We start from the raw sequence: 13372 nt of genomic DNA, 5'->3' as shown, positions 1-13372 counted from the left end.
GACAGACGTTTTTTTTAGAGTTCATTTAGAATTTTGCAAGAATTAATGGGAAGGGTACCAAATATCTCAAAGTTGCATGGGGGACTCCCTTTTTGGACAGGTATTGGTCTGTCCGGAAAAGGGATTCTCCATCCAACTTTGAGATTTTTTCTTTAATTCCTGCAAATTCTACATGAACTCTAAATAAGATTTCTGACAAATGGCATGTAATATAACCAACCCCTTACCTTTTCATCTATGACATCAAGACGATCATTGGTAGGGAATGCTGATCTCTCCAACGTAATGGGAATGATACCAGTTTGTTCCATCTCTCCTTGGGTTTGAATGGGGACGATCTCATCCTCTTCTGTTGAGTAGTCCTCCTCCACGTTGGACTCACTCACTGTACAGTGTGGGAAGAAATTAATGTAATGATGACATAATGATGATCATGGTCATTCATGTTCACAAGAAAGCAGGGATTTATCAAAGGATACCACTGACCTGATCCATATAACATAGCATATGCTCTGTGGTCAATATCCTAAACTAACAAAATATGAAACTTCAAATCTGTACCAAACACTATACCTATACCTAACTTAAAACCCATTATAAGACAGTTCTAGAATCTAAGCAATCCGATTGGTCAATTGACATCACGTGGGCGTGCATTTATTTTTCCCACCATGCAAAACATCTCCCATCAAAAATTGATAACGCATGCTCGATATCTACCGATCTTTTACTTTTGTAGAGTAGCCTAATGTATCTAGATCTAATATCTATCTTTACTGTAGATCTAGACTTATATTGTAGGAATGTACTGCCAATCTTTCTTATAAAACAAATGATGCACTGTTTTGCTCGTGTGTTACGGTAGTTCCAGTGCACTCAGGTTAGTCATTGCGATATCTGAGGTCACCAGACATTCTAGTTTTTTTGTAAACACAGCAAACCTACACAATGTGTTCAATTGTCGAGAATGAGCCTGGGATGTTGTTTTTTGACTCAGTAATCATGACATTTATTTCAAACTGATACAATCATGGTTCCAGACTTAGATTTTGGGTGCCTGTCCTGTTAGTGTCAGGTCCTAAAGAAATTTAATCCAACCAACCATCTGCATCATCATTGGACTCTGCATCCATCTCTTCCTCTGTCTCTATTTCTTGTTCTTGAGACATCTCCTCAGTGTCAACATGTTCCTCTTCTGGAACAGATGTTGATTTGGGCTGCAAAGAAGAAATGTACACATGTTAATTAGTTATTCATACAAAATCATACACTTCTCATTGATTGGCAGTATGTTTTTTGTATGTTTTGTTACGTTTTTTTTTTTTTTCTTAATTTTTTTTTTTTTTTTTAGTGACGTTTTTCTTAATTTCTGATCATGGGCTTTGTGTCGTAAGTGTATTACGCACCTACATCTTCAATCAATGCACGCAGGATTGTGATACGGGCCCCAAACTGCGCACATTGCGAACAACCCACATGTAATGTATGCACGTCGCGCTCCGATCCGGGTACGTAAACGTGGTACTGCCGGATTTTTTTAAGCTGCTCGATTGGGCGATATGTTAAGTTGAGAGATTTTTTCAAAAATACTGTTTTTTGCTCTTAAGAATACTTTTTTTTGTTAAAGAAGGTTGGCATCTCTGTGATTGTGTATCGATTTCTTTATGATGTACCAGACAGACAGGAACAGGGAAGGAGACAGAAAGCAGAAAGCAGAGTAAGAGGAAAAAATAATGACACGGAGAAGAGACAAGAGTAGATAGAAAGTGAGAAATAGATGGACAGGCAGGCAGAGAAAGACAAAGAGGGAGTGGTGTGGAGGCAGAGGGAAGTGATGAGTGAGAAAATACACAAATGATGTTTGTTTGTAATCATAGCTATGAGAAAAATAACTGAAGAATTATGGAGTGAGGGAGAGAGTGCCGATAGGAGAGAGAGGGATATAGACAGGGTGAGCAATATCTTGGGCAACACTGGTAAATACTGGATAATACTAAAACACATGGGAAAATTATTGCTTGATCTTTCATCTGAATTTCATCTTTTAATTCTACTTCAAACGTTTCTTAGTTGTTTATTTTCAATAACTTCACAGGCTTTCTTGAAATGTCTTGTGTTTAAACATCTTTGACAAAATAAATACAACTGGTTATTCTTTGGCCAAAAAGTGACCCAAATGACCACATTCTTGTTGATTGGGGTCAATTTCACCACTTTTTTTTTTAGCATTAGGGCACATACGTAGAATAGGCCTAATTAATCTCCTTTGCTGATAATAACAATTGGGAAAATTAGCCCTGACCAAAAGTGACCATATTGGTCAGTTTGGGCCAAATTGACCAAATTATAGGGGTAGTATTCTGAAGTCTGAACACAATTTTATCTATAAAATATTTTATCTCACCTTTACGAAATAATCGGTATTCAGAGATAAAACTTGATTTCTTAGCTTCATAAAGAAAGCGAAACCCAGTCATTATTCCAATGCATGCCCGACACTCCCGACAGTAAAGTCTCTGTCTCATTGAAATGGATAGTGTCATGGACGGTCGTTTACCCGACGGTAAAACATTTGACCACAGCACTAAAAAATACTGTATTTTCCACCCTGGTATTTACCGACCAACCCTGGATAGAGAGGAGAGAGATAAAGGGAGAGGGAGAGAGAGAAAGGGAGAGGAAGAGAGAGAAAGGGAGAGGAAGAGAGAGAAAGGAAGAGGGAGAGAGAGAGAGAGAGAGAAAAGGGTAGGGAAGGAGAGACAGAGACACAAAACAAGACAAACCTCTTCCTTCGTTCCATGGGTTCCTGTTCCAGGAGCTTCCCAGCGTGTTTTGATGAGAGCCATCTCTTTCTGTCTTTCCTCCTGATAATAAACGTTAGTCATGGAAACAAAAATGGAGAAATATCAAATAATATTTACAAATAAAACACAAATTGCAAAATGCCAACTCATGAACACCGGCCAGTAGCAAAGTATGTATCTTTCATCAATTTCCTCTTTCTTACAGCTGACATAATGACAAAACGCAGCATGGAGATTTCTGTGGGGACAGCGACAAATAAATTATCAAAGGAAGAAGGATGAACAAAATTATGACAGCGTATGCGAAAGGTAGGAGCGAGACTTTCGCAATACAACATACTAATATGAAAATTGATAATTTTCAAATGGAGATGAGTATGGGTAATTTGATATATTGATGAAAATGGAAAGAAAGCATGAATCCTTCTCAGTTAGATTCTCAAACTGATTTTCAGATAAGAAACATCATCAAAGGACCAATCAACCCTATGTCCATCTGATCCATATCAAGTGTTACCTGGGACCGGTTTCACAAATCCTTTTTCAATGACAAACGCCAAAAATCAGTGACAATTGACAAATCTGCTGATCAACAATCTAGCACAAGCTGACAAGTATGTAAATGTCAATAATCGATAATCGAGTATATTTGTTTGAATCTTGAGCTACGTTTGATAACTTGTGACCGCTGTCCTAAACAGTGCTGGTCCTAAAGACTACATAACACCTCAGTGCATTGAGAAAAATTGCAAAAAAGATCTTGTTTTTGTTTTTGTTTTCAACTCTCTGCATTTTCTATGACAATATAAGATTAAGAGAATATCGTTAATTTTTCAGATAGAGAATATCAACACCAAGTTATATATTTATAAGAAAATAAATATATAAATAAAATTTTAAAAAGAAGTCTGTTATATTGGTGTATTAGTATATTTCAAACAAAGTACCCAATACATGCACCAATACAAATCACATATGAGAAAGAAAACAAAAAGTGCTTTAGTACAAAGAATGACAGTCATCTAATATTTTTTGTTTAATGGAATATAATTATGATAGGTACATGTTCTTTGAATTGTTCAATAATGCAAACACTGAGTAGTAAGAGGGTACAGAGACTAGTGGATTGCAAAATACATCTGATTGTCTTACCTGTACTTTCTTGTTGATAGCATTACTCTGCCAGTTGCTCTGGTCTGCCTTGAGTCGTTCCTGGATGCGTTGAGCCATGGCCCCCACCTTCGGAGTAGTCTTGACAGGACTCTGCCTGGATGACGCCCTGCCCCCACCACAGCCCTGCTCCAGCAGCGCCATCGCTTGAACAAATTTCTGCGAACTTCCACCTCTCTTGGCAATGGGAGTGTTTTTTGTCTTAATGGCTTGTTTAACAGGTGAAGACCTGATGGCCTGCTGTTTGACAGGGGACTTCTTGATGGGGGAGTTATGTTTGAGGGGAGACAGTGTGACAGTTGTGACAGCTTTCTTGGGGGATCCCCTAATGATCGCCTGCTTTCTGGGTGAATTGATTTTAGGGGTGGCTGGTGTGCAGGACTGGGGTGAGGGGCGCTTCACCGGTGAGGCAGTTGTGATGTGTGTCTTGCCTGGGCTTCTGGCGGCAGGTGCAAGCTTCTTGGCAGCTCGAGGAGCGGGTACGGGTTGATCTGCGGGGGTGTTTAATTCATCCTCTGATGAATTCTGTCTCTTGGTGCCCACTGCAACAAATAGGCGGCCAGAGAGGGGAGTTTTAGGGGTCTTCACAGGACTGTGCTTGTTGGACTGCACAGTTATTATGGTTTTCAATGATGCGGATGATAATTTGGATATGGTGTCTTTACTACTACCATGCACTATCTTAGATGGACACTTGGTGATTGAAGTAGAGTGCCAGTCATATGGAATGCTTTTGAATTGGGCCTTACCTTTGCCACTTGGCTCTCTCTGCAGCATGCTCGCCTTCTCTTCATATTTAGTGCGTTTTGGAGGAGAGGGCTGAGTAGAGGGGGCGGTTGTCTCGACAGAGCTTGTTTGGGAGAGGGTGGTGGGGGAAGAGCGTTTGGCAGGGAATTGGGTAGAATCTTCAGCTGACTCTTGCCTCTTAGGGGGTTGCCACTTGCGAGCTGCTGGCTTTTCCTAGGCAAAAAATAAATAAAAAATAATCAAAATAGGTCAACAAATCTTAATCACAATATTACCAGTACACCTAACATGAAGTATATCTGAATGTGCTCCTCTCTATTTTGAGATAATGACCTGTTGTAGGAAATGCAAAAAGTGCAAATGGGATAACAGTTGCATTCACGTTGATGTGGAAGATTTGATTATTTACCTTAATTCAGTACGGTACACAATTACACATGAATCGGGGATGTATCTCTTTCACTGTATTGCATCATAAGAATAAGAATTTTGTGTTTTTCAATTCAGCATAAGTTTGTCATTATCATTAGAACTGAGAGATGGATTACTGTCAAACTCAGGACATGTATTTATCTTGCAGAGACATGTATATGAAAAATAGCTTGTAATCACGATATTCTGAGAACCTGTTTAATGGATTACAATCAAATTTGGAATTCCCTTTTGGTTTGTAAAAACACTCTATGGCATAAGGCATCATTTTTTGACTGCGTGTAGTTAAAGATTGATCTAGTTTTCAGTAACGAAATCTTTAAAAACAAAAGGATGAACCTTTTGCTTTTAAAGATTTCGTTACTGAATTTTTAAACCAGAGCTTGTTTAAGAGCTATTTTGGTGCATCGAGATTTATATTTCCCTCCACTCAGTGTTTTTTTCTTCTTCATTTCGTTGAGGTAATGATTACACCGAGAACTACACACATGGACAGTAGTTTCTATTAAAGTTGAGCAATAGTTTTAAAATTTCCTGTTGAATTACTGTTACCCACCCAACACACCTTATGAAACTCATGTTTAGGGTGATCTGTGTCGTCCTCCCAGTTGTTGATGTTGGCGGCAAGGGCAGCGAATCGGGACCGACTGGAGATGGGTGCTTTGAGGGCAGGGGCTGCAGGGACCCCCTCCTCTTCCTCAAAATCTGGCCGTTTTGGAGGGATCACATTCTGTGGACTGTCTATTTCTGTTCCACCTGCACATGTTAGGAAAACATATACCAGTAAATAGGAACATGGTTTTCTTTTAAAGTATTAAAAAACAGAGATAGCTCTGACATATAAGATATAACACTAAAAAAGACCAGATGATAGGTAGGAAAGCATGGCTATAACCTGATGACTAAATCCATAATTTCCACAGAAATACAATGTGCAACATAACAAACAAAAATAGATCTGATGATGATAAAAACAAATGATAAAACAAAGCAGCTTTTATGCAAAATGCAATCATAGAAATATCAAAAATCTTAATATTTGAATGCAATAATTCATTTGCCTGGCTCTTGGAGAAGCATCCATAGACATGTATTTGTAAAGTGGTCTATTCCCTCCCTAAACAACAAAAAACTATGCAGATTGTAATATTGTAACAGATGAATGCAGAGGTTTATCATTATCAACTATGATAACAAATGCAACCTCCACCTTGTATATCTTTAAGTAAGAACTTATAACAGATGAGGGCAAATCAGAGAAGGTATATCCGACCGATCGAATAACAAACAAAATACCACATGAAACCTATCCCCCTTCCCTCTAATTCACACAGCCATGAAACAACTTGAAACAAAAATAATAAAAACAATAAAACAAAACAAAAACTTCTTTTTTTAAATCAATCTAAATAACGGTAAACACAAATAAGCCTAAAAATAGAAATCCTTCCTACATGTACTTGAAGCATTCCAGACTTGTCTTTGTTCAGCCAAGCGCTGTAGTCTGTTCTTGACAGAAGGAATTGCTGGTGTGTCTGGTTTGAGTGTCATTTCAGCACGTCTTCCCTTCACTGGTGATACTACATGGTCGAGAAAAGAGGATTATTTGGGAATTGCATTTCCATAGTTATTAGTACTCTAGAAGGAACCAAAAAAATTAGAGAAGGAGACTGGTGAACTATGAGATCACTAAGTCTATGCGAATCTCAAATTGGTAGTTTGGTCAGAGGATTGTGACGTAGGACGTGGATTACTCTACTCTCCCATTTGCCGTGAACAAAAATATAATAAATTTTTAATTTTCTTGAAAGTTCCTTCTCCCTTGGGGCACATATTAGTATAGGTCCTCCAAATCGAATAGACTACTCTCCCCCCCCCCCCCCTCCATCGAATAGACTACTCTCCCCCCCCCCCTCCCGAGCCATGAATTCAGATTTTTTTTTAAACTTTAGAGTCATTTTATCTGTTGGAACAGATGGGAAGGTAGTCCGGCACTACATCACATTGACATTACTGCTTCAGCCAATTTGAAGTGCCCATACGTATAGTGATTACAAATTTTCAAAAATTTCTTATATTTAGTTAGATTTACCGAAGCTACATGACGTCATAAAAATCTATTTTTACAATTTCTCAATTTTTTCTTCATTTTCCGAAATAGCATCAAAAATAATGTCCAAATGTCGAAAACCAATTGAACCTATATATAAGAACTCAGTGTTATAATATGCTCTGGCTCCTAATGGTTAGGAGCCAAAGCATATAACACCGAGTTCCTATAGGAAATATATTCATTCAGATGGTCATATCTTAGCCAATACTTAACATATTCAATTGGTTTTCGACATTTAGACATTATTTTTTATGCTATTTCGGAAAATGAAGAAAAAATTGAGAAATTGTAAAAATAGAATTTTGATGACGTCACACTTCACCACTCTATTGTAAATTTTTCTTAACATCACTGAAATTGAAAATAATGTGATTTTGAGATAAAACATTTATAGTGTCCCAGCATCAGTCTAGTTCCATGTAATTATACATGTTTTCATCTTTTACACATATGAAAGTGGGTGCATTTACTCCATTCCTCACAATAGTGAGGGCTTAAAAAGTACTTTACGCACTTTATTAATGTTCTCCGCAATCTGTAGAGGTATAATATCATGCTTATTTTCCAAATTTCAACGAACCTTCTCTTTAAGAGTTTTGAAATAGAATAGTCATACCTCTGGGTTCGTGATTATGTATCTGATTTTCCCTCAGGGGCACTCTAGCTGGTGTTGTGGTCGTCTTTCGAGGAGACATGTTTGATTCTGCCATCTTACGAGCTAAATTCTCTCGTCTTGCCCGAGCTCTTTCCAACAGTTTCTGTTTGGCAGGGAAAAAAAGAGAAAAATAGTCAATCAATACTGGGGGCAAGATGATTTTTATGTGGACATGTACAGTAGTCTATTTCTCCCAGCAAAGCCAAGTGATGTGGATAGTCTTCATAAACAAGGATAAAACGCAGACAAAATGCGTCCTTATAAAAAAGGATCGTCTGCATTTTCGCTGACGTTTTTTTTCATCGGCGCTCTGCAGGTTTCGGTTACCGAACCGCCCGCTGGCGATGTGAAAAATGGATTCCTGTGGGAAAATAACCCTAGTTCACAGTCTACTTTTATGGGTTGTCCGTCTTCCCAAGGATTTATTGCTCATAATGTGAAGATCTCTGTACAAAGTCAATGTAAAATGCATCAAGAAAATCATCCCGGAATACGTTTTTTGCATCGCCAATGTGAATGTGCTGATCAAAAATATGGAACATCTGCTTTTTTGCAGACGATCCTTGTTTTTGAGGACGCATTGGTCCGCGTTTATAAAGACGATCTTCGTTTATGAAGACGATCCTTATTCTCGGACCAGCGCCCCTACTGCCTAGTACAGAGATGCCAACCTTCTTCGACAAAAAAAAGTATTCTTAAGAGCAAAAAATAGTATTTTGGGACAAAAAGCAGTATTTTTGAAAAAATCTCTCACCTTAACATATTGCCCAATCGAGCAGCTTAAAAAAAACAGCAGTACCATGTATACATACCCGGATCGGAGCGCGACGTGCATACATTACATGTGGGTTGTTCGCAATGTGCGCAGTTTTGGGCCCGTATCACCATTCTGCGAGCATCGTTTGAAGACGTATGTGCATAATACACTTACGACACAAGGCCCATATTAAGAAAAACGTCACTAAAAAAAATTTAAAAAAAAAAAAAAAAAAAAAAAAAAAAAATTAAATTTAAAAAACGTAACAAAACATACAAAAAACGTACTGCCGTATTCATAGTGAAAAAACGGGACAAATACGGCAAAAACGGAACAGTTGGCATCTCTGCTAGTAGTAGTAGATCTAGTGGTTAACTCGCTGCAAAGTGCAAGAGCACGGATGCTGCACCAATCTAAAGAAACCTTGCGTGCATGCATTTACCACTAACGCACGCTGGGCCGTGCGTTAGACCTAGATCTATTTGTATAAAATTATACACAGCCAGGATAGTAAATTAATAATGCTGCTAAACTAAAGTAGTACTAAAGTAACAAATACCACACAAAAATGATACCGAACGAATTGGGATAAAACACTCTTTCATAAGATGTATAATACTAGGTGTAAACTTTTTTTTGACTCACACTGTATATGTTAGTGTGTAAAACACCCCGTCTCATTTGAGTACTTTGTTTTCACTGACTTTAAAGTCCAAGTCCACTCCAAAAATAAGTTACTTTCAATAGAACCAGAAAAATCAGACAGACCAATCAAAAAAAGTTTGAGCAAAATCGGATAACTAATAAGAAAGTTATGAATTTTTAATGACACGAGTCTGTGACGTATGGTCCTCACTATCCACTAATTATTTTCTTTATATTGATAATATAAATTTCCTATTTTTCACCCTAAGAATCTTATTTCTTCACAACAGCATCCAAGCTAAATTGTTAGTAATACTTTTATGTGTGGATGCACAAATAAAGAGTAATATATGTCCAGTTAAATCATGAAAAATTGAATTTTGATAAACTATTTAAAATCAATAATTTTGAAATACAATATTCAGAAAATAGTTAATAGTATCAATTCTTCAAAATTCATAAAAGTTTTTGGGAAATGTCATGCATGCAATATGATACAAAATTACAAATGATATAACCTGGGCAAAGGCATGGGGAAATCAAGTTTTGAGGGATAAAAAGGAAAATTAATGGGATTAAACTATATAAAGCAATTGATCAGTTGTGAGGACATGACGTCACAAACTGATAACCCTCTTGGCAAATTGTGTTGTGATTTTCATTGTTCCATACTCCATAGTTTACATACTTTTTCAAAAAATCATGACTTTCTTATTAGTTATCCGATTTTGCTCAAACTTTTTTTGATTGGTTTGTCTGATTTTTCTGCTTCTATTGAAATGGAAGTTATTTTTTGAGTGTACTTGCCCTTAAGGGACTCACGGAGCCACCGGAAGAAGAGCAATTGGCTTATCATGAAGAACTAACATCAAACTACAACAAAATGATTTGTATAAATGGGAAAACAGAAAGGCTGCCATCTAATTTTCCCGTCTGAATGGGTTCTCATTCTCTTCTTTTCTTTATTAAGTATATAGTGCCCTTCAAAGCTTATTTTGATACCTCCCCTGTTGTTTTCTAGAACTTCCATGATGACCTAGATCTAGTAGTACATTGTATAATGCTTTACTGGTTTATCTACTAAGATGCATGTGCTTGCTTGCATTGAGGTCATTTCAGGTCTTACATATTGATGAGCTGTTTGAAATTAACTAAGAGGTAGGTTGTGCGCGTATTGGGGAATGTGGCTTGCTCCTCTACTTTCTTCAAAAACTTCCCATGACATATGTGTTTAGACTAGTCTAGTGTACATTAGTCTATATGGGACGTACAGTGATAGATGGAAAGTTATTTCAGTATATTCGAAATGACTTTTAGGTAACTCTTTTTTCCTCCCACATCATCAACATTCATTCATTTCATCTAAAATATTCAGAAAATGAAGAAAAAGAAAAAATGAAAATAACCCGTGAAAAAAATGTATTGTCGGCGAAGCATTTGTCATAGACTAGATCTAAGGTCTAGTCAGCTAGTAGTACTAGTACTAGTACTACTAGTAGGCCTAGGTCTAGATCTAGTACTAGATCTAGTAGCATTTGTATTTTATGGGACACTTTTTGGGCGGAGCAAATGTCGTCGGAGCAAATGACACCGGAGCAATTAGCAAGTGTCGCTTTATGCGGAGCAAATGTCACCAGTAGGGGCGCTGGTCCGAGAATAAGGATCGTCTTCATAAACACAGACCGATGCGTCCTCAAAAATAAGGACCGTCTGCATTTTCGCAGACATTTCATATTTTTGATCGGCGCATTGGCGATGCAAAAAACGGATTCTGCAATGATTTTCTTGAATCATTTTACATTGACTTTGTACAGAGATCTTCACATTATGAGCAATAAATCCTTGGGAAGACGGACAACCCGTAAAAGTAGACAGTGAACTAGGGACTTTATTTTCCCCTGGGGAATCCATTTTTGGCATCGCCAGCAGGCCGTTCTGTAACATGAAACCCCCAGAGCGCCGATGAAAAAAAACGTCCTCGAAAATGCAGACAACCCTTATTTTTGAGGACACATTTTGTCTGCGTTTATGAGTAGGGTGTCTGATCGCGCACCCGATGTTGTGTGCTAAAATTCTTCCCATAGAGATTACACGCATCCCTATGCAGCCTACGTGCATTGCGCGACCATGCAAAAAAAGTCAATTTTTTTTTTTCAAATCGAGATTCAAACCTTTATCAGTTGTGATCCTGAAGGTGATAATCAATGAATGAGGTGTCATATGAAAGAGCAGGTGAATTCCAATATTTCCAAAGGGGCGTAGCCCCCGAAATTCTAAAAATATCTTGGTCAAAACAGCAATTTAAACATTGTGTCCTGGCTAACTCTGAGGTTTGTCACTTTTGAGATATGACGCCCCGATCGATAAGTAGTCCCAGTCCTAAGGAACAATTCTATGTGATTATATTTTCGCTAGCCCCCAGGGATCACAACTGATAACAGTTTAAAAATACCCTTCTCGCTATTTGGTGGATCAGCTAATTAGGAGGCGTGCGCTCCGCTCAGTCCAAACCATGGTTACATCGCGTAACATCTCCGCGCACGAACGAAACCCCAAATTCAATTACACATTATAGTGACTGAAATTATGGTTGGCAATTCCCTCGATAAACCCGGAAGTGAATACACGTTATAGTCAATGGCAATATCGCGGAGACAACGTGCGTTGTCTCCGCGATATTGCCATTGACTATAACGTGCATTCACTTCCGGGTTTATTGTGCGACGAACGCCAACCATACTAGTCAATCGCACATGTCGCGGAGACAGCGTAGCTCAAGCTGCAAGTCGCGGATTGGCTTAGCAGCATGCGTACGATATGCATACGCTTGCATATCGCGCGATACAGCTGTTTGGCTAAATTTAGCAAAACAACATCACTCTGCGTGGACGTCTTTTTCGTCGATTTTGACCAAAATGATATGAATATACCAGCGTGTTGGAGGGGCTGTAACTTTTGATAGAAACATCGGTGAGACTTGAAATTTGAAATGTATTATTCTGATAACATTTTTTATTCAAATATCAAACAAAAATGGTGAAAAACGATCCCAAATTGAAAATTGAAAAATCGTTCAGACACCCTATTATGAGGATATCCTTGTTTATAAGGACGATCCTCATTCTTGGACCAGCGCCCCTACCTGCCTACTGGTCACCGGAGCAAGTGTCGGTGGAGCAATTGTCGGCGGAGCAACTGTCGTTCGAGCAGCATTTGTCGGCGGAGCAATTGTCGGCGGAGCAAATGTCGGCGGAGCAAATGTCGGCGGAGCAATTGTCAGGGGAGCAAATGTCGCGGAGCAAATGTCGCGGAGCAAATGTCGCGGAGCAAATGTCGCGGAGCAAATGTCGCGGAGCAAATGTCGCGGAGCAATCGTTGGCGGAGCATGTGTCAGGTTACCCTAGATCTATATCAAATATCAGTTTAGACAATCTAGTCGACACACACACGGTAATAATTGTAAGCACGGCCGCTGCGCTGCGGGACCGCACTGCCACTCTCAGACTCTGCACTACTCATCATGCTCATGGACATAAACTGCACCGCACCCTAAATTCAACACAGCATTCTAATTAATTTCAATGATTCATTCCACACAAAATGCACTCAATGCATTTGGACAAATTGCGAAGATTTATTCCAAAATAAATGTATACGAACCTCAGTCAAAGGGTCCATGATTTCCACGATAAACCAATGGATAACGAACCGAATTTGATTCAATATATGCAACACAAAAACGTTTCGCCGTTGTTTTGAAATAAAAAGACGTTGCAATTTGAATTTCGCGATTCACTTTACATACTCGTTCAGTTGTACGTTTTTTTAAATATTTAGATAAATGATACATCAAAAACATGGCCAACAAAATTTAAACATAAAATAATATCTAAAGAGATTGTATAAAAATTAAAAGATATATGATGCTAAAAATATTATAATGTCTAATTGTCTACCATAAAATAAAGTAGTTTGATATGACCGTGCAAAATAGCGCCTACTCGTGGGTGTACACCGTACGAAAAAAATCTGGATATATCTCATTTGCA

General features: G+C 38.3%; 1 protein-coding gene across 4 annotated transcripts in view; it reads right to left on the bottom strand.

Annotated features, from left to right (window-relative positions):
• Positions 1-13116, bottom strand: part of LOC590990 (anillin) — a 31525-nt gene extending 18409 nt beyond the window's left edge. Inside the window, exons 1-9 of one of the 4 annotated variants that reach the window (XM_030975862.1) lie at positions 12984-13116; positions 7883-8024; positions 6608-6733; positions 5710-5909; positions 4724-4934; positions 3957-4516; positions 2784-2864; positions 1103-1217; positions 228-385 (exon numbers count right to left, since the gene is read on the bottom strand). In XM_030975862.1, coding sequence (XP_030831722.1) covers positions 228-385; positions 1103-1217; positions 2784-2864; positions 3957-4516; positions 4724-4934; positions 5710-5909; positions 6608-6733; positions 7883-8024; positions 12984-13001 — 1611 coding nt within the window. In that variant the 5' untranslated portion in view covers positions 13002-13116. Of the gene's footprint in view, positions 1-227; positions 386-1102; positions 1218-2783; positions 2865-3956; positions 4935-5709; positions 5910-6607; positions 6734-7882; positions 8025-12983 lie in introns of all 4 variants that reach the window. The other 3 variants (XM_030975859.1, XM_030975860.1, XM_030975861.1) reach the window with 3 other exon arrangements.
• Between the last annotated feature and the right edge of the window lie 256 nt (positions 13117-13372).

Source organism: Strongylocentrotus purpuratus, unplaced genomic scaffold (genome assembly GCF_000002235.5).
Source record: "Strongylocentrotus purpuratus isolate Spur 01 unplaced genomic scaffold, Spur_5.0 spur5_scaffold_8, whole genome shotgun sequence".
NCBI lineage: Eukaryota > Metazoa > Echinodermata > Echinoidea > Camarodonta > Strongylocentrotidae > Strongylocentrotus > Strongylocentrotus purpuratus.
The sequence above is the reverse complement of the archived record's forward strand: the minus strand, read 5'-3'. Positions and strand labels throughout refer to the sequence as shown.